Here is a 19,031-nt window from a genome sequence, read left to right as displayed (position 1 = left end):
TGAGATTCGTCCGAACTTTTTCTCATCCGCCGGGACCCGCACCACAACGTGGCCACGTCAGCTTGACACAACCACACGTGTCCTCACGCGCATGGGCCTTTCAAAAGTCCTACTTCCACGTGTCCTTTTTACTTTTGTCAAGATTTTCCTGTGCTCTTGCGGTGGACCTCTCGTCTATTTTCCAGTTTTGTTGTTAAAACAGGAAATATCTCTACAGTAAGCGGGAGTTGATGATTTTGTGTAAATCTTTCCTTTTACGATTTCTTTTTTTACCCTTCAAATTACTTCTCACCGCTAGCCTACTTCAATTTAATTACTAGCCGCACCACCCAATGAAATACTCCATTGTAAATATAATCACTTACACATAAATAATTGTTTGATTTTTTTTTTTTTGTAATATCTATTTTAAATTTACAGCTACTAAATTTTTTTGTGTTCAATAGTTTAACGGATGATTTTTTTTTTTATCACTTGCACGCTCGACATCGAGCGTGCGTCGTTTGATATAAACATTTTGTTGTTACTTTATGAGCTTTCATATTTACCTTCCCACACACACAAACTAATTTTAATTATATTAACTATCCAGATACATGTCATCAATATAACTATCAATTGTCTCAGGATACTTCTAACAATGGTGACGCGCTGAATGTGGATTCATGCGAGACAATCGTGGAATCAAAAGGCTTGTTTCATTTATTTATTTTTCTTGGACACAGTTTTTGAAAATTTCAACCGTAACCCTTAAGCTAAAGAATTTCTTCAGCAAACGCTGTGCCTAACTGGCAAAACTACCGCTAAAGTGGGCACTGGCCTTTTTTGTTCAGCACAGCATCGGTATATCAAGTTAAATCTCTGAATTCTGGAGTTGAGACTAGCTGAAATATATAGCATTTTCAATGAAAAAAATTGTAAGTTCCATGGTAAACTTGAGTTAGTTGTTTGCTTATGTTTCATATCCTTACGCAATATACTGAGATAATATTATATTCAGTTTTTACATCTTATTCCATATACACGTTTTTTAATTTATCAATCATTTCATATTTATCTCACATACATCATATCATAAAAAATATTATAATAATCATTTCAAAAAATATTTTAAATAATCCTCTATCCAAACACATCACTGTTTCTCAATCAACTAAAACAAGTTATTGTGCTCGCAAGGGATACGTCACGCAAATTGAATTACTCGTACATTTAGTCATCAAAATGCGAGTCAATTACGAGTGCGTTTTTTGATAGGAAATTATTTGTCAAAATTTATTTGCTTACATCATTATTACAATTTCTAACACACCTTTTTATCTTTCCAATTATCTTTTTATCTCACATACATCACATCACAAAAAGTGCTACAGTAAAAATATCTCAAATAATTTACAAAAAGTACATTTACATACCTTAGGTGGTTGATTACTACTTGTGGGAGACGACGTAGAAGAAATTATTGTTGTTTCTTTTACCAAGTGTTTTTTTTTAAACATGGATGATTAAGGGGGTGAATTTCAATTATGAGATTCTTTCGGGCGCAAGAATTGCAATTTCATATGTGACAAATTTCAAAGTCTCCAGTTTAATGTTCTTGCGACTTTACATATAAAATTGGCCATAAACAAATATCAATAATATAGAATTTCAACGCAAGGGGTGAATTAACAAAGATTTATGAATCTTGAAATGGTAAGCAGTGTGGTCATATAAGTTTAATGTTGAAAAATAGAAATGTCAAAAGTTCCAGAATTTGCAAACCCGCCGGTCAAAAATAGAAATAGAAACTACTACAACTTTGCGGAAATAACTTCTTTCCCTCCCGGTTGCCAACTATTTCAACGGTCCGCCGTTGCGCGTGCCTCCACGACGCGTGGTATAAACGTTGTCAAATCGCGTAATAGTTGGTAAGAACTCCAGAATTCAAAGATTTGGTGAAGAAATAGTAAAAAAAAAAGGAAGAAGCAAAGAAGCCTGTTTGTGGTTTCAACTTAAAACGGAACTCCCCAAGAAGAAGATACTCAAAGAAAGAAACCTTTTTCCTCTGTTCTCTGTTCGGCTCTGTTCTCTCCCCCACAAATCGCGTCCGTCAATTAATCCTCATTTAATAGATTGGGCCCTGAATTTAAATTTTCTTTTTTTCTTTTTTGCCTTCTATGGCACGTCTCTACATTTAAGCAGCCTATAAATACTCCTCATTTCCAAGCCTCCTATTTTCTCTTCTTTCTCCTCTCTCTCTCTCTCCTCCTCCTCCTTCCGGACCTCCTTCTATTATTCATCATCTCCATCTCCAGGATTTTGCAATTCATATACCGGTATATTCTGGGTTCGATACGTGTATAGATGCATTGACAGAATTCGTAATAGATACATTTTTGTACATCCAGAATTTTGAAATTGAATAGTCGCCGTCGTTGTTTTCTGCAATATCAGCAGTTTTTTTTTGTCTGCAAAGGTAAAATGTGACGTCATCAACGTCTTCTTTACCTCTGCTTTTTTTTCCCCTCCCATTTGTATAATTTATTTATTGTGAATTTGTGATATTGTTTTTTGAGCTATTGATCTTTCCTTCTCTGGTTTGTACTGCGACTTTCTATGGCGTCGAATTGCTGTCGTCGACGCTTGCTTTTCATTGGCATTTGCTGAGGTTCTGAGATCTTGTTGTTGCAGATATTTCTTTTCTTCAAGGGTCTTCTTCGCATTCGGGGATTCCTGCTAGTTCTTAATCAGGTAGGTAGCTTCCGCATTTTTGCACGTGTACCTGTATGCGCGGGTGTATACATAGTTTCTTTTGGCTCTGAAAATTGTTTCATTTGTTGATAGGAAAAAGGAATCCATTACTAACTAACTATTGACCATAATTTTGGATTTTTAATATCTGGCAATTTTTGGTGGCTTTCTTTAGGTTAAAACCAGCTCTTCTTTAGAAACAGTCTGTGCTGCTTTTCTGTTACCAAGAATCATAAAGATTTTCCTTTTATTTCACCTAATGCGCCGAAGAATGAGAAGATGGAGGTCTTTGGCAAAGTATTGGATTATAAATCACGAATTTCGTTATTTTGTTTTTCATTGCCGGTGGGGAAGAGAAGGTTTAATGATTTAGCATTCAGATGAAAAGCACGGGTCTTGGCCAATACTTCTTGCGCATGTTTTTTTTTTTTTTTTTCTTGTGTGTGCGTGTGTATTTTGTGTGTGCGCGCGCGCGCGCGCGCGTATACACAAGCACACACATACACATATATAGTAGGTTTATGTTGTTGGTTCAATAGTTGATGGGATTCAGTTATTTCGGTTTTTCCTCCTAACAGCAAGACAGATATGATGAACATGTTTTTTTTTTCCCTAAAAATGTCTTTCTTAGAGCTGTGTATAAATAAGCTGATGTGATAGGTGGCAACAACACTTTCAGTTCAATTTTAAATCTTACTCGTTTTTTGATTGTCGGCTGCATCACTCTACAATGACGTGAAAGCGACAATAATTTGTCAATGCATTCCTTAATCGATTTCATTCTTCTGAACTACAAAAAAAAAAAAAATCAAGCTGAAAGAAAAAAATTTATTTGGAAACCTGATAATTCATCCCCCGTTACTATGTAAAATGCCCTGTTTTTACTGGTTCAAGGAAGACCACAATTACGGGATCACAGGAGAACTAGCTGAAGTTTGAATTCTAGCCAGTTATCTAAACATTTGCAATACCAGTCACGTTGGACTGTGTGATAGCAACAACTGTATGGGATATCTAAATTTAATTAGCTCTTTTCTATATCACCGGTTTTTGGCATTTCTAAAATTTAATGTTCTGGGTCCAATGTTTAATGCAACCCATACTTCTTTGTTGGACCACAAGATGTGGTTGCATATGCTCCTGTTTCCGCCTCATCCTCTGGCCTTAGAGAAAAGCTTATAGATTTGCCCATGATAGTAACATCAGGATGCTGTACCACTTTTATGACTCCAGCTCTCTATATTGATTCTCAATGATATATTCGAACAAAGAATACATTTCTGTCCTGCTCTTCAATATAAGCATGATGAATGTTTTCAACATTAATTTTTTTTTCTCCACCACAACATATTTACGTGTTTAATTTATTTATTTTCCTGACTTTCTAGTAGCGAGTTTGTCATTAGCACAAGGAAGCGAATATATGGTGCCATCAACTGTGTTTCTTAAGCCGTTCAACATTGTCATATTTGTGGATTGTGACCTTGTATGGTTCAATGTGCTTCAGTTTTTCTTTCTCCACATCTTAGGTTCTCTGTTCCTAAACGTAGGTCCCTACCTAGTTCTCCATTGCTGGCCCATGATCAACAGGGACCAGGATTAGGTGATAACATTCCTTCTGCAGCAGCTGCCTGCCTTTATATGTTATATCTGAGGTTTTAAACTCCTGTGCCAGTTGGTTCATTGAATTCTATAGCTGGTAACAAGTTCTTCTGTCTGTGATCTTAGGTAGACAAAAATTCATAATGTTGATTCGTTGGTTTTCAAAAGTCAATGCTTTTTAGTTACCTCAAGCCAAAACATTTTAATTAATCCACTTAAATTCACAGTTAAACCTGGTCTGTCACTTGAACAAGGTCGTAATTCAAAGAGTTTGTAACTGCAAAAAATATGCTTAGACTCTGGGGGCCTTTTTAGGTACTTTTGCCTGTAACATATTTTTTAAGGGATAATTTGAGTTCTTTGTGCTTCGTTTGAATGTTTTTGCTCAGAACGTTCCATTTCATTTCTTGCCATTCAAGGTTTCTGTTATGGTTCTGTATTAATGTGTTTGGCAACAATTCTGTCAGCTGTTTTGATATCTACTATTTATTCCAATGGCCTGTGGTACCATCCTTCACTACGGAGGACTTTTTTGTGACATTTGCCAATAGAGCTTACAATAGATCTTCTCCCACGTTTTTGCAGCTGTAATCTGGTTGCTGGTTGAAATTGGCTGTTGCAGAAGAAATGATGTATGAGTAAGCTTTTGATTTGGCAAGCAGTTAATATTCTAGCCTTTTGTCAGTGTACTTACACTTATTCATAATTTTCAGTCTTCAGGAGTATTCTGCTTGATGGACTATAATCCCACCAGTAGTGACAAAAAAACTCTGAAGAGGTGGTTTTTCATTGATAAAAGGGTTGGTTGAAAGAACTTGAAGGTTTCTACAGTTGGGGAATACTGCTTGGAGTCAGCCCCAGATCCAAAAGCGTGATTTTTTAGTTTTTTTCACCCCAAAGCCTTTTCCCTTTTACTGATACATTTGGAAACAATGGACCTCAAATCAAGTCATACATCCCCCGTACTTGCTGATCCTGCTCTTATCAATGAGTCAATGTTGGGAATCCATTCTGGCCTCTTGCCGTACTCCCACAATGGTACAGCTTTCTCTCCAGCACCCTTCCTCACAATTCCAAGGAGGAAGCCTGGGATACTGGATGATGTTCGATCTAGTTCTTGGTTGGATGCGATGAAGTCATCATCTCCCACCCATAACAAAGTAAATAAAGATTCCAGCACTGGGCAATCATCAAATGATAGTGACAATGCTTATCGTACTTGGATGGTAATTTCTAATCCTCTTTTCGATGCAGTAATGCAACCATATTTTCCTTCAACAGCAAACTTTTGTCCTGCATAGACAGGATATGCTAAAATTTGCTAGTTTTGCAGCTCAAGTATCCATCAGCAATTGCATCTTTTGAGCAATTAATTAACTGTGCAAAGCACAAAAGAGTAGCACTTTTTCTGGATTATGATGGGACTCTATCCCCAATAGTTGACAACCCTGACCATGCCGTCATGTCATGTTCGGTGAGTATTAATCATTCTTCCCATACATTGAATAATTTCTTTCAGTAATATCTGTTAGCATCCTCTCGAGATTTTTATAATACTTGATGTTTTTCTCCAGATGCGTGCTGCTGTAAGAAATGCAGCTAAGTGTTTCCCAACAGCAATAATAAGTGGGAGAAGTCGTGACAAGGTATCCAACGTCCACAAATTTTTATTATGCACATTCTCTTATCATTGAAATTACTTGTTATTCTTTAGATTCCAAAGATTCAACTTCTCACCAATCATCTCCTGCTGTTTTTCTTCAGGTATCTGAGTTTGTGGGACTAACTGAACTTTACTATGCTGGAAGTCACGGGATGGACATTATGGGTCCTGCTCAACCAAATTCCAAAGACCAGACAAAATGTAACATGTCCATTGACAAGCAGGTAATGGTCCTGCAAGACCGATCAATTCTTGTTGAACCATGTGACGCTATGAGCTGCAGTTTGTTCTGGGATTGATAACTTCTGATATAATGTGCAAATCTATTCTCTGGCTATTGTAGTGCAAGGATGTTAATTTGTTCCAGCCTGCTAGTGAATTCCTACCCATGATTGATGAGGTTGGTAAATTTTATATAAACCCGCTTTGGTGCATAATTGGACTCTTTTCTGCAGTATGACAAAAGCATTCATTTTACGTGCAAGCAGGTCTTTAGGTCTTTGGTTGAGATCACAAAAGACATTGTGGGAACAAAAGTTGAGAACAACAAATTCTGTGTATCTGTACACTATCGCAATGTCGAAGAGAAGGTATGCTGTGTGCTTTCTCAGCTTGAAACTCTTAATTTTCTGTTCTTTGGCTGATGGAAACCTTTTGTCTTATGGAAATGTGTATAGAGTTGGACAATAATTGCAGAGTCTGTCGGAGAAATTTTGAAGCACTACCCTCGTCTGCGATTGACACACGGTCGGAAGGTATGATATCTACCAGAGTTCATGCAACTGCCTTTCCTTGGCTTGTGCTCTTCTAAAATGGCTGTCATGTTGTCTCTTTTCTAGGTTTTAGAAGTCCGTCCTGTGCTTAATTGGGACAAGGGGAAAGCCGTTGAGTTCTTACTTGAATCGCTTGGTGAGTGTGAGGTTTGCTCCTTAAAAGAACACAGTTTTGCTGCGTGCATATTTCATTCTCTTACCTGTCAGATTTTTAAAAAGCAGTAGACCTGATGCTGAGATAATTGTAGGGTTGAGCCACTGTGATAATGTGTTACCCATATACATTGGAGATGACCGTACTGATGAAGATGCCTTCAAGGTAAAGCCTGGCAATTTAAGAAACACCATTAAAATGTGACTAGTGCCTGTTGCTTGGGTATTCAGATATATGACAATCTTGCAAATGAAATTTTCGTCAGGTTTTAAAAAAGGGCAGTCGCGGTTATGGCATCTTGGTATCTTCTGTCCCAAAGGAAAGCAATGCTTCCTACTCCCTCAGGGATCCATCAGAGGTAAAAATTAGTTTATTGCTTCTTATATCTTCACACTAGGTGCCATGAGATGAGTTACTTCCTTTTCTTTTATAAGGATAGAAACTATGCTTATATGATAATTAGTAGCGTAAGAAACTCAGTGCTTCAAGGGCAGAACTTTATTTTAAGAATTGGTTGCTTATCTGATTCTTTGATCTGTTTCAGTGTGTTATTACCAGCTACATGAGAATGAGATCTAGTTTATCTTTGTAGGTCATGGAGTTCCTCAAGTGCTTGGTGAGCTGGAAGAAGTCAACTGCACTTTAACTGCATTCGAGTACAAGAAGAGAATCTATCGATAATACGTATACCATTAGGAAGATTTCAGTTTTAGATTAGTTATGTAAGAATAACCGATGGGCTTAGGAGCAGAGGTGCCTGATTCAGCTTTTGAGCATGGAACAGGGGTTAATTAATTGTTCCTGCTTATGGCTTTCCCTGTAAATTCTCTCTTTCACAGTATATCATACTTGCGGTGCCTGGGATGCCCTCATTCACAAGCGTGATGATATTCATGATTTGCATTCTTTCATTACAATTCATAGTAGTATCCGTTGTTGGTTCTCCCTAAGGGAGAATGTAGCAACATTTGTTTGTTTGATTTATTTGGACGGATGTCAATCATTTCTTTAATTAAATAAATGTATCTTCCGTGTATCCTGTACTGTCAATAGTGAAGAACTATGTGCAGCAATCTTATCCAGGATTTTGTGGAATTTCATTAGCGGATGCAAAGGCATCCATCTAATCCGGTGCGGTTCAACCCCCTTCGGATTCTCCATTGATCTATTTGAATCCACCTTTTCCCCTTAGTGTAGAATAAGGAGTAAGTTTAGAAAAAAAAAGAACTATGTATTAGCATGACAGTTGTATCGGATTTGCCTTTTTTCTTTTTTGTTCCCCCTCTCAAACTACTCTTATATTTAGTGGGAAGGGGATCCACTATCTCCCAATTGGGTTTTTAAAATTGCATGCAAGAAGAAACTAAACTACCTCTAAACTAGACATTGCATAACTAGATTTGCTTTCAAGGACTCTAAAATTGTCCAATTTCATTCTCCAACTACAATTACACGGTGCATTAAGCCCTTCTCAAATCATTGAGACAACTCCAATAATTTGATGTGTGTAAAGTAAAAAAGTGATTAAAAAATGCGTTGACAGAAAATTTAAAAATTTTTTAGGGAAAAATAGCTTTCCAAACAAAGTAGGAAGGTTCGTCGAACTCATAATATAGAAATTTATGCTGGCATAAAGAGAGTACAAAAAAAACTAATGTAGCAATATATCCTGGCATAAAGAGAGTACGAAGGATCTACCTCAATAGGATCGAAAAAGTGTACCTCAACTGGTACCCAAAGGAAAGGTTCGTCGAACTCGTTTACAATAAAGGGCTTAACTGGAAAAGGCCTGGTCCTGTCTGGATTGGGCTTTGTACAAGCCCTTATTTTATTTGAGTTTCTACAAAAAAGAAAATCTAAACAAAAAAAATCTTAAAAGGCACGCCCAATTGTAACTAGTTCATACTATTTGATCATTGGGTCGGTTCTATAGTTAGGAGGGGGCTTTTCTTTTTCATCATCAAATTTAGGGTCGAATCATGTACTTAACAATTAAAAGAAAATAGAATATAGATCCAATCTTAAATCTAATAATCGAAAATAGAAAGGATGCGGAGGAGGACGGGAGGGTAATCAAACAAAAAAAAAAAATCATACAATTATATATTGTGTAAATGGGCCATGTGTTTCCCCGACTGCTGATTAGTAGATATTAGTAGCATACAGATTATAGCGTTTTGCTGTAAATATGTCGGTACTGAAATGGAGAAACCCGTGGTTTTCGAGCTAACTCAGAATATGGTTGGATGTATCAAACATGATGCTACGAATTAAACTTCTCTTGAAACTAGAACTGGCTTGAAATTCATACTCGATCCCCCCCCCCCTCTCATATTTATTTTTAAGTTTTTCACTTAGGGTTTGTTTGTTTGGAAGGAAAATATTTTTCAGAAAATGTTTTCTTGATTTTCTATTGTTTGGTTGGGTTTTTGCTTTGGGAAAAATTTTTCCTACCGAAAATATTTTACATCAGATGGTGTAAAATGACTTCCCATATAAATGAATTGAAGTTATTTTTCATGTCCGCTTCGTAAGTCGTAAGACTACCCATTCAAGCTCCCCCACCAGCCTTAAGATTCAGAACAAAACCCACCACTCGTGCAATGGCTCACTAAAGATTTGTAGTTTCCATCTCCTCCCAAATAGTGGAAAAAACATGGAGAAGGTAATTATTTTCTCCGATAAAATTTTCCATGAAAAACATTTTTCGTTGAAAATATTTTACATTGAATCAAACGGACCCTTAATGAGACTATATTTCAGTCCTTTCGAGTACTATATCAGAATGATGGTACTTTGATTTCAAGTTTTACGCGAACTACAAGCAAAGAAAGAAATTGATCCTTTTTTCAAATATAATATTATAGTAATATATAATAATTCAAAAAAAATTGCATTCACATATAGAAATTGGTCCGTTTTTGAATTATATAATAATTTTTAAAAAAATTTCATTCATACAATATATCAAATATTTGAAAAAAAATTTCATATACACTACTACAGTAAATTTTTTCAAAAACATCCCCAAAAAACAGCTAATTCAAACAGAGACGGTATGTTTATAGAAGAAAGCTCGTACAAATCCTCCTGCAAAAGGATACCGCTAGTAATCAAACAAAAGATCACATAAGCATATTCACCAAAAGATGGGCGAATAAAAGTTGCCAAATACCAACCGTTCCGACTGCTGGAGAGGTCCGATATGCTTTAAGTGATCCACGCATTTAGCATGGCGAGCAACAATTTCTCATGGTAGTCCTGAGAGTGAGGCCTGAACTACAGCTGTAAAAGTTAAGGTCAAAGTGGGGGCCATCACGTGCAACACGTGATTTATGAGGGTCGGATGAGGCGTTTCACGGTTCAACTGGCTATATAATTTTTACTATAATTTTTGCTTCCATTTGAAAGCCGTCTCATTCAAAGTGGATGAGTAAAGCAAAATAAAAAGATGAACTGCAGTTATTTACGAGGGAAATCATCCAAGTACGATCGGATTGTATGTGATTTGATTCGAGTGTAACATTTCTATTACAATTTGATATTATATATATATATATATACGCACTTTGACTGTATTTATGTATTGATTGAGTATATATATGCTTACAGGTATGATTATATTTATGTATTGAATATTTGAGTTGATTTATATAAGTAAAATATAAAATTATATAAGCGTATACTAAATTATGAATATTTTATTCATATCCGTCTTTGATAGTTGTAGGAGCACCCTCAAAATTCTGAACTATTTTAATATCTTTGTTTTTGATACGTGTAATTTTGCTTAGGATGAAAGCTAAATTTTAGCATAAGATTAAAAAAAAAATAGAAAACTAGGGCCAAGAGCTGATTTGGTGCTTAATGACCCCATTCGACAAAATAAAATACTAATTCTCCGTATAGAGGCTGTTGTTTTATTGCTCCATCTGCCCGCGTCCGCATTTCCTGTTTCTTAACAATGAAAATTTGGAAGTTTGAGGCTTTAATTTAGGGCTGCAAACGAACCGAGCCACTCGCGAGCGCTCGACTCGAGTTCGAACTGGCTCGAGTCGAAATCGATATCAAAATATTAAGCTCGAGTATATATATATATATATATATTTTTTTATTTTAAGTATATATATATTTTTTATATTTTTTAAATTTTAATAGTAAAATTACATATATATCCTTAATATTTTATTATTTATTAAGAAAAAAATATTATTTTTTTTATTTTTTTCGAGCTCGAACTTGAGCTTGAAATTGTCAACTCGTCGAGTTCGAGTTCAATGAAATTATGTCGAGACTCGGCTCGATTAGGCTAAATCTCGATTCGACTCGGCTCGTTTGCAGTCCTACTTCAATTCCACTTTCATTTCGGTCCACCAAAATGAAGAAGAAAAAAAAATTAACAAAAAAACTCACGTACTCAACCAAAATAATCTGAGATGTTGACTTGGCGACGTGTCCGTCTGATTTGCTTTTGAATGATTTAATAATTAATCTCCGCCCTTTTCCACGTGATTAATCAAACTATTAAGCCTGTGGCACCCGATCACCCCACCTAAGTCTCCTGGTGGTTACAACTGGGTGCATGCACAATCTTCCCGGAGGGACGGGGACGGGGACGGGGATGATGGTGAATGATTCACCATTCATGAAGCGTAAAAATGGTTATTGCTGTATTTTAATGCCAATCATCGTGTCTAAAATTTCCGGGATAATAACTTGTGCTGTAATAATAAAATGGAGTTCCGACAGGACTATATATAGAGTGATTTTTAGACCATGAAACTGCCATATGTAAAACTTTTGTTACCCTTTTTTTTTTATATATATATTGGACTTTTCCACTAACTTTTTATACAGGAGTGTTTACAAGTTTGTAAATTCTTGAGAGGATATAGCTACACCTATCCACCCTTTTGTCTGCCACTACATTCAAGATTGCCTTGCTTCCTCTTCTTCTTCTTTTTTATTTTTTTATTTTTTTGGTGAAGAGGCGGGGCTGTGGCTGGGGCTGTGGGGGGGGGGGGGGGTGTGTGTGGAATTAACCTACTGCAGCAACCTTTTTGAAGTGTCTCGTTTGCACTTTCAAAAATGAAAGGTCTCGAGATTATTGCCCTTTGAGGGGGAAAAATGGACAATGTAAGCTCTTTTTTTTTTTCCTATAGAGACGGATCTAAGGAGGTTCAATGGTAATTCGAAGGGACTGAACCACGACTAGAGGAGGAGGCGAATCTAAGGAGGCCCAAGGGTAATCCGGAGAAAACTTAACTACCATTGAACCAAACGACGAGTGTACTGTGCATCTATTTAGATTTTTTTAAACAAAATCACTTTTAATGTGACAATTTGGTGGAAGGCAAGAGTTCGAGACAAGGTTTGAACCCTTGTCTTAGATCATCTTACCAAGTTTTAATGTTTTGATGGTGGCCACCGACCCAAAGGCTGATGGTTGGACAATGTAAGCTTATTGGTGCCTAAAATGTGAAACACTGAACCGTGATCATAAAGTAATTGTAACAAGTTCTTGGAAATGAAACAAGAACTTTACATTTTGAAGTGAGCCGCAATATATATATATATATACACATAATAGCATGACAAATAGTTAAATTGGTCAATATGGCAAATCGTTGTAATTTGGCATAAGAAAGTATTTAGCAAAACATTAAAAAATTTAAAAAAGTGAGAAACATACGTATGACGTGTTGACACGTAGATAATATATCTTATAGAGACTGGGGTCCGTCAATAATGTCATTCTTTAATGTCCAGAAGTCGAATCAGGCCGTAAGATTGGTACACGAATACGATTCTATAATACAATGCCAACTCATTGCCCAATTCTGATTTGTCCGTAGTCAAACAGAGATATGATGACCAAATAAAACCGGCAAAATTTTTAACGTGTTGCAATCACAAAATTGAGGAAGGGTGGAATGGAATATAATATATATATATATATATATAAAATTTTGAATTCAAATTCTTTCACTTATGTTATTAAAAATAATATTACAGAATCGATATGGTTCAATATTCATGTACTTTTTGGTTTTTCTTTTAAAAAGAGTAATTCAATATTCCTTGACCAGTGTTTATTAATATATATTGTTTTGACTTTTTCCTCACTTTCTACTCTTTTTTTTTTTTGTTTGGCCAAGACATTTTCTACTCTTGACGCCGCCTTTTTTCCCCTTTTACCTTTGAAACACAAAGGAAATCGAACCAATCTTCATTTGCATCTAGTTCTAGGACCGAATTGCTTGGGAACAACAAATGGAGTTTCCTAAATGCAAATAAAAAAGGACCTTAGCAAGATTATTTTTCCATCTACGTATATTCCTTAAAAAAAAAAAAATTTCAGCTTTGGCAAACATTGTTTTTATTCTTTTATTTTTTTTTGTCTGCATTTTCTTTTTTACGTTTTTAATCGTAATAACTAGCAGTTCCGTAAGGCAAATAAAGAATAAAATGTTTACTTAAACTTTATTAAACAGTAAAACTGGTGAAGAAGTTGAACCCGGCCCGTAACCCTCTCCACCAATAAAGTGCTCTGGAAAAATCCATGCTGGACCACACATCATGCAAGAAAACTCAAATGCTCTGGAAAAATCCAATTGCCAACTGCTGAGCAAGCCCCGCAGGGGCCACCCCCTGTCCTGGAGAGCCCGAATTCCACCTTTGTGAAAAAAAATAAAAAATAAAAAATTCCCAGTCGAAAGCCCGAACGCCACTACTATATATATATACATATATATTGTTGGTAGTACGACTAGCTAGTAGAGTAGTAGTCTACCATATAGCGTCTTTGAAATATTTGAGCTGGCATTCGGCCTAGCCTTCCCTTCTCCGTCCACCGTCATCTACCAAAATGGCCGCCAATCGTTCTCTTACTCTGCCATATGATCCTGAGCTTGCCGTCTCCGATGCTCCTTTGCTAGAGCAATCCGATCAAGCAGAGGTTTCTGGGTCCTCGGGTCAAAGTAGACAACGGCCCGTTAAGGTTCTGGCCGGCATTTTCCTGTCCTCATTGTTTCTGCTTACCTTAATCTGGACCCTTTTCCAAGGACAAGAAGAACCTCGCGATCAAGCTCAAATGATCAATGCCAATTTAAACAAGTCATCCCCTTCCTCATCTGTCTCCCCTTATTCTCTCATTCCAGCTTCCAGAGGGGTTCCTCAAGGAGTCTCGGAGAAGACTTTCCGGGGAGTCTCTGATGCGAATGATATCTATCCTTGGACCAATGCTATGCTATCTTGGCAAAGAACTTCCTACCATTTCCAGCCGGAGAAGCACTGGATGAACGGTGAGTCATAATCCAACTTGCAGGTTCCAAAAGTCAACCCGTCTCTTTTCTCTGAAAATTCCTTACCATTGTAGAATTTTAAGGTATGTGATGCATACTAATCCGAGCTTCTTTTTTTTTCTTCACTGTTGGTGGTTTGATGACACAACTTTGTGGGGAAATTTCGTCTACTCTAGATCCTAATGGTACGTTGCTGAATCACTTTTATTTGCTTCTGATACTGCAAATTGCAAGCATATACTTTTCATCCTCTAATTATCTAGTTTAGATTAGAGTTGTAGCTAATAATTTACATTCCTATAATTTTGGAGCCCATGGGTGTTTTCTCGTTTTAAATTTGTCTAACATGCGTAGGCATTGTAGTTGACCATGGGATTCCCGCCGTGCAAGTATAGGTTTCTGTCTGGGTAGGAGAATCGTAATAATTCAACTTCTTCTTGATGGTTGGCGTATTATTGCTAGTAGAGTACTTTATTATTCGGAAGATTCAAATGAATGTGTGGTGGTAAAAGTGCCCAGCATCCTCTATTGCCTGGGTATAGTCTTTTATGCAATTATATAGTAGTAGTTGATTGATTTTACTCGTACTTGAGGATTAGTTAATTCTTTTTCTTTTTCTTTTTTTTTTGGGTTTTGGAAGAGAGTTGTGGACCAATCAAGGAGGGTTCTTTCTCCGAATACTCATTTCCATGTGGGTCAACATTTGTCCATCTGGCTTTTTGTAGATTGTGGAACGTGGAAAGCCACATTTCTACTACCATAATAGTATATAGTAGTTGTGCCTAATAATTTATGCACCCGAGTCGAAGTACATAAAATGGATAGAGCCGATAGGAAAATTGTTAAGGGCCACAAGTTCTTTTCACTCTCTCTGTCAAGTAATAATAATTGAAATAAAGGGCTCAAAATAGAATTGTCCGTCCCTCGACTCCATCCTTGGCTGAATAATACTCTGTGATTTTGGATTTTTTTTTTCCGTTTCAGTTTCTTTCTTCTGGATTGTGAAATCGAAATTGGAAGCTAACATATATGCATTAATATGTAAGTGCCACTCCAATTATTGCAACGAAGCTACTCGGATAACAACTAGGAAGATGGGAGAGAGTCGTGTTCAATTTTGCAAAATCAATTGTGACGAGTCTGCACACACGTCTTTTCGTTCATTTTGGGTCTGAAATTTTCAAAATCACCAGAATTTCTACGTGGCATTTGATAGACCCCAAAGTTATGGGATGCGGGCAAGAATGCAAAACTACACATACTTTTCAATTTCTTGCACGCACATCCCACAAGAGGCTGAAATTTCCGTGGATGAATTGTTGCTTTCTTGAATATTATGCAAATGCTATAGACTAATTGTAGTATTTCTTGGTGGAGAAATCAGCATGAAACTTTGAATTCGTCCAACCGTCCCGGATGACAGCCATGACGGGCAGTTGCCAACTTGCCTTCTCAACACTACTCTTACCGAATAATTTCTGCTTCAAAAACCACAAGACCGGAGAATATCTTAATCTGAATCAATTACTTCTAGAGTAGTTGGCTACCAAGTGAATCTTAAAATTTTATTTAGGTGTAGGTTAAGAGATTAAATCCCTTTATCTACATTCAATCCAGGATTCTCTGGAATTTCCTAACGAATGTGTAGGCACCCGTTTAGATCGACGGTGGTTCAGTCCTTTCAGATTCTCCCTTGATCCCTTTAGGTCTTCCTCCTTCTAGTGTACAGTATAGTAAGAATAGGTATAAAATAGAATCTAACGTATTTGGCCAAAAAAAAAAAAAAGAAAGGAAGAATATCGTAATCTGAGACCTGACCATCCCTGTAATAAATCGAGGCGGCTTTCCTCACAGCCCTTAATAACAATTCTGTTCGTACTTGATAAAGTGCATGTGGTTTCAACTTGTTTTAGAAAGATGACAATCATAAGAGTCTTGAGGGATAATGCATGGTTTGATAAAAAAAAAATAAAATTGCTAATGCTATGCTGGTACAGGTCCATTGTTCCACATGGGTTGGTACCACCTTTTCTACCAATACAATCCGGATTCAGCTATTTGGGGAAACATCACATGGGGACATGCGGTTTCAAGGGACCTAATTCACTGGCTGTATCTGCCCTTCGCCATGGTCCCCGATAGGCCGTTCGATGTCAACGGTGTATGGACCGGTTCAGCCACCATTCTTCCTGGTGGTAAAATCGTGATGCTGTACACGGGGGACACTGATGATCTGGTGCAGGTGCAAAACCTTGCGTACCCCGCCAACCTATCTGATCCTCTCCTCCTTGACTGGATCAAGTACCCGGGAAACCCGGTCATGATCCCCCCACCTGGCATTGGCAAAAAGGACTTTAGGGACCCCACCACCGCCTGGCTGGCCCCCGATGGGACCAAGTGGTTGGTTACTCTCGGGTCCAAGATCAATAAAACGGGCATTGCCATGGTTTATGAAACCAGCGACTTCAAAGGCTACCGGCTCTTGGATGGGGTTTTACACGCGGTTCCCCACACGGGCATGTGGGAGTGCGTGGATTTCTACCCGGTTTCCACGGCGGGGGATAATGGGCTGGATACATCGGCTAATGGGCCTGGCACTAAGCACGTCCTGAAGGCAAGCTTAGACGACAACAAGCACGATTACTACGCACTGGGCACCTATGATCCGAATAACAATAAGTGGACCCCTGACGATCCGGAACTGGATGTGGGTATCGGGTTGCGTCTGGACTATGGCAAGTATTACGCGTCAAAGACATTTTACGACCAGAAGAAGAAGAGGAGGATTTTGTGGGGTTGGATTGGAGAAACTGATAGCGAAGCTGCTGACCTCATGAAAGGATGGGCATCGGTTCAGGTATCATTATTAGTATTAGTATTATTGTTTTCCTCGTTCTTAAGTGCATAATGCATTGCCTTGACTTGATTACAAGTTCTTTTATATTCTATTCATTTGGTGTGTGAGAAACACGTCAAGATGGCCTCTCTAATTGTGAAGTGATATGGTACTATATTCTACGTGTCTTTTTTTGTTCCTTTTGAACGGAAACAACTTTAATGTCTACTCCACGAAACATATACTAATTACCTTGTAGCCCACAAAGAATTTAGTTAAAGAAAGAATGATTACCAAGCTTGGATGGATTAACATTAAATCTTGCATTAAACACTTGTACCTTTTTAACTTGTTACTGGTTTTAACAATTATGCAAAACATATGTTATGAATTTAACGATGATGGTAGTGTATACACTGTTAGTATATATAATAATAATAATAAGAATGATACACTGCCATGCATCCGAGCGTGTGGTTCCTAGGCCTAATAGTAATAACTGGCTTGATGTGCTGCACAGACAATTCCAAGAACTGTGGTTTTTGACAAGAAGACTGGAACAAATATACTTCAATGGCCGGTTGAAGAAGCGGAGAGCTTGAGATTTAATGCTACTGAATTTGACACCGTCAAGCTGGAACCAGGATCCATCGCGCCCCTAAATATTGGCTCAGCAACGCAGGTCTGTTCTTCAATCATCGCTGTTTCTTTTTCTTTCTAGATGAATTTCTTGGTGTTGGATCGGATAAGCATATTATTGTTGCTGATGAAGAGAGTAGTCATGATTGACACGAGACTGTCTTTGTCGGAATATTATTGCAGTTAGACATCATTGCTTCATTTGAAGTGGATAGGGAGGCATTGGAGGCGACAGTAGAGGCTGACGTGGGGTACAACTGCACCACAAGTGGTGGCGCTGCCAGCAGGGGAAAGTTGGGACCCTTCGGTCTTCTAGTTCTTGCTGATGGTTCACTATCTGAGCTAACCCCCGTCTACTTCTATATCTCCAAAAGCACTGATGGTAGTGCAGAGACTCACTTCTGCTCTGACGAATCGAGGTTTGCTTCTTTTCTCCCCTGCCAATGTCTTGGTGTTATATATACACTTGTAATCAATTACTATTTCTAATGCAGGTCTTCAAAGGCACCTGATGTTGTTATATATACACTTGTAATCAATTACTATTTCTAATGCAGGTCTTCAAAGGCACCTGATGTTGGGAAACTAGTTTACGGGAGCACGGTTCCTGTTCTTGATGGTGAAAAATTGTCGGCGCGGTTACTGGTATGTGAGAATTCAATGATGGATGAAACTCTTTCAACTTTTACTGATTAACTTTGATCTATCGTACCAGTTCTATAATAAAGATTCACTTGCCCATTTCTGTGTTCAATCCTTATACTAATGATTGATCTGGTTGCGGAACAATACGTGATAATTGATCGATCAGGTTGATCACTCCGTAGTAGAAAGCTTTGCTCAAGGGGGAAGAAGAGTGATTTCTTCAAGAGTTTATCCGACCAAGGCAATCTATGGAGCAGCGCGACTCTTCCTTTTCAACAATGCCACAGGGGTGAGTGTCACCGCATCAGCAAAGATTTGGCACATGCAATCAGCAGACATTCGAACCTTCCCAGATTTGTGAATGCCATCCAAATCTCTGGAAATACAATTGCTTGTTCACTCGGGTGGTTCCCAAGATTCGGAAGGAACGAAGGAAGGAAGAAGGCCAAGTTCAGAAACCCTTTGTAGCATAGTGATTAAAGAGTTCTTGTACCAAAGCAAAAAAAAGAGGGCGACTCGCTACCATGAAGCATCTCAGGGTCTGGGATATGTCTGAGTTACAGCAAATTATTCAGTCACTGCTTATTAGTATCTATATACGCGATGCAGCACTGATATTTTTACTTCAGGAATTAAAGCCAATAATCTTTGTTTTATAAGAATTGTTCTGCATGTTCAAACA

General features: G+C 37.6%; 2 protein-coding genes across 3 annotated transcripts; both read left to right on the top strand.

Annotated features, from left to right (window-relative positions):
- Positions 1 to 1,934: 1,934 nt before the first annotated feature.
- Positions 1,935 to 7,961, top strand: LOC113730178 (trehalose-phosphate phosphatase A-like). Its single transcript, XM_027254694.2, has 14 exons — positions 1,935 to 2,458; positions 2,674 to 2,733; positions 4,921 to 4,967; positions 5,049 to 5,561; positions 5,669 to 5,809; positions 5,910 to 5,981; positions 6,100 to 6,222; positions 6,342 to 6,398; positions 6,487 to 6,588; positions 6,676 to 6,753; positions 6,838 to 6,907; positions 7,020 to 7,090; positions 7,191 to 7,283; positions 7,518 to 7,961. Exons 4-14 carry the CDS (start codon positions 5,268 to 5,270, stop codon positions 7,569 to 7,571), a joined length of 1,155 nt encoding a protein of 384 aa, XP_027110495.1. The 5' UTR covers positions 1,935 to 2,458; positions 2,674 to 2,733; positions 4,921 to 4,967; positions 5,049 to 5,267; the 3' UTR covers positions 7,572 to 7,961.
- Positions 7,962 to 13,683: 5,722 nt separating this feature from the next.
- LOC113730173 (acid beta-fructofuranosidase) lies at positions 13,684 to 19,031 on the top strand. Of its 2 annotated transcripts, XM_027254686.2 has the most exons (7): positions 13,686 to 14,229; positions 14,406 to 14,414; positions 16,227 to 17,086; positions 17,586 to 17,747; positions 17,888 to 18,123; positions 18,262 to 18,349; positions 18,516 to 19,031. In XM_027254686.2, exons 1-7 carry the CDS (start codon positions 13,794 to 13,796, stop codon positions 18,708 to 18,710), a joined length of 1,986 nt encoding a protein of 661 aa, XP_027110487.1. In that variant the 5' UTR covers positions 13,686 to 13,793; the 3' UTR covers positions 18,711 to 19,031. The 2 variants fall into 2 exon arrangements, with proteins under 2 accessions (XP_027110488.1, XP_027110487.1); XM_027254687.2 differs by lacking the exon at positions 18,516 to 19,031 and having other exon boundaries at positions 13,684 to 14,229; positions 18,199 to 18,331.

The sequence above is a fragment of the Coffea arabica genome, chromosome 2e (genome assembly GCF_036785885.1).
Source record: "Coffea arabica cultivar ET-39 chromosome 2e, Coffea Arabica ET-39 HiFi, whole genome shotgun sequence".
In the NCBI taxonomy this organism is placed as follows: Eukaryota; Viridiplantae; Streptophyta; class Magnoliopsida; order Gentianales; family Rubiaceae; genus Coffea; species Coffea arabica.
The sequence above is the reverse complement of the archived record's forward strand: the minus strand, read 5'-3'. Positions and strand labels throughout refer to the sequence as shown.

Bases quoted from the DNA above. Each gene is read 5' to 3' on its own strand.
- LOC113730178 (XM_027254694.2), top strand. From the start codon at position 5,268: ATGGACCTCAAATCAAGTCATACATCCCCCGTACTTGCTGATCCTGCT. The intron at 6,754-6,837 runs GTATGATATCTA...TCTCTTTTCTAG, and splicing joins GATTGACACACGGTCGGAAG to GTTTTAGAAGTCCGTCCTGT. The intron at 7,284-7,517 runs GTAAAAATTAGT...TTATCTTTGTAG, and splicing joins CCCTCAGGGATCCATCAGAG to GTCATGGAGTTCCTCAAGTG.
- LOC113730173 (XM_027254686.2), top strand. From the start codon at position 13,794: ATGGCCGCCAATCGTTCTCTTACTCTGCCATATGATCCTGAGCTTGCC. The intron at 17,087-17,585 runs GTATCATTATTA...TGTGCTGCACAG, and splicing joins AAGGATGGGCATCGGTTCAG to ACAATTCCAAGAACTGTGGT. The intron at 18,124-18,261 runs GTTTGCTTCTTT...TTTCTAATGCAG, and splicing joins TTCTGCTCTGACGAATCGAG to GTCTTCAAAGGCACCTGATG.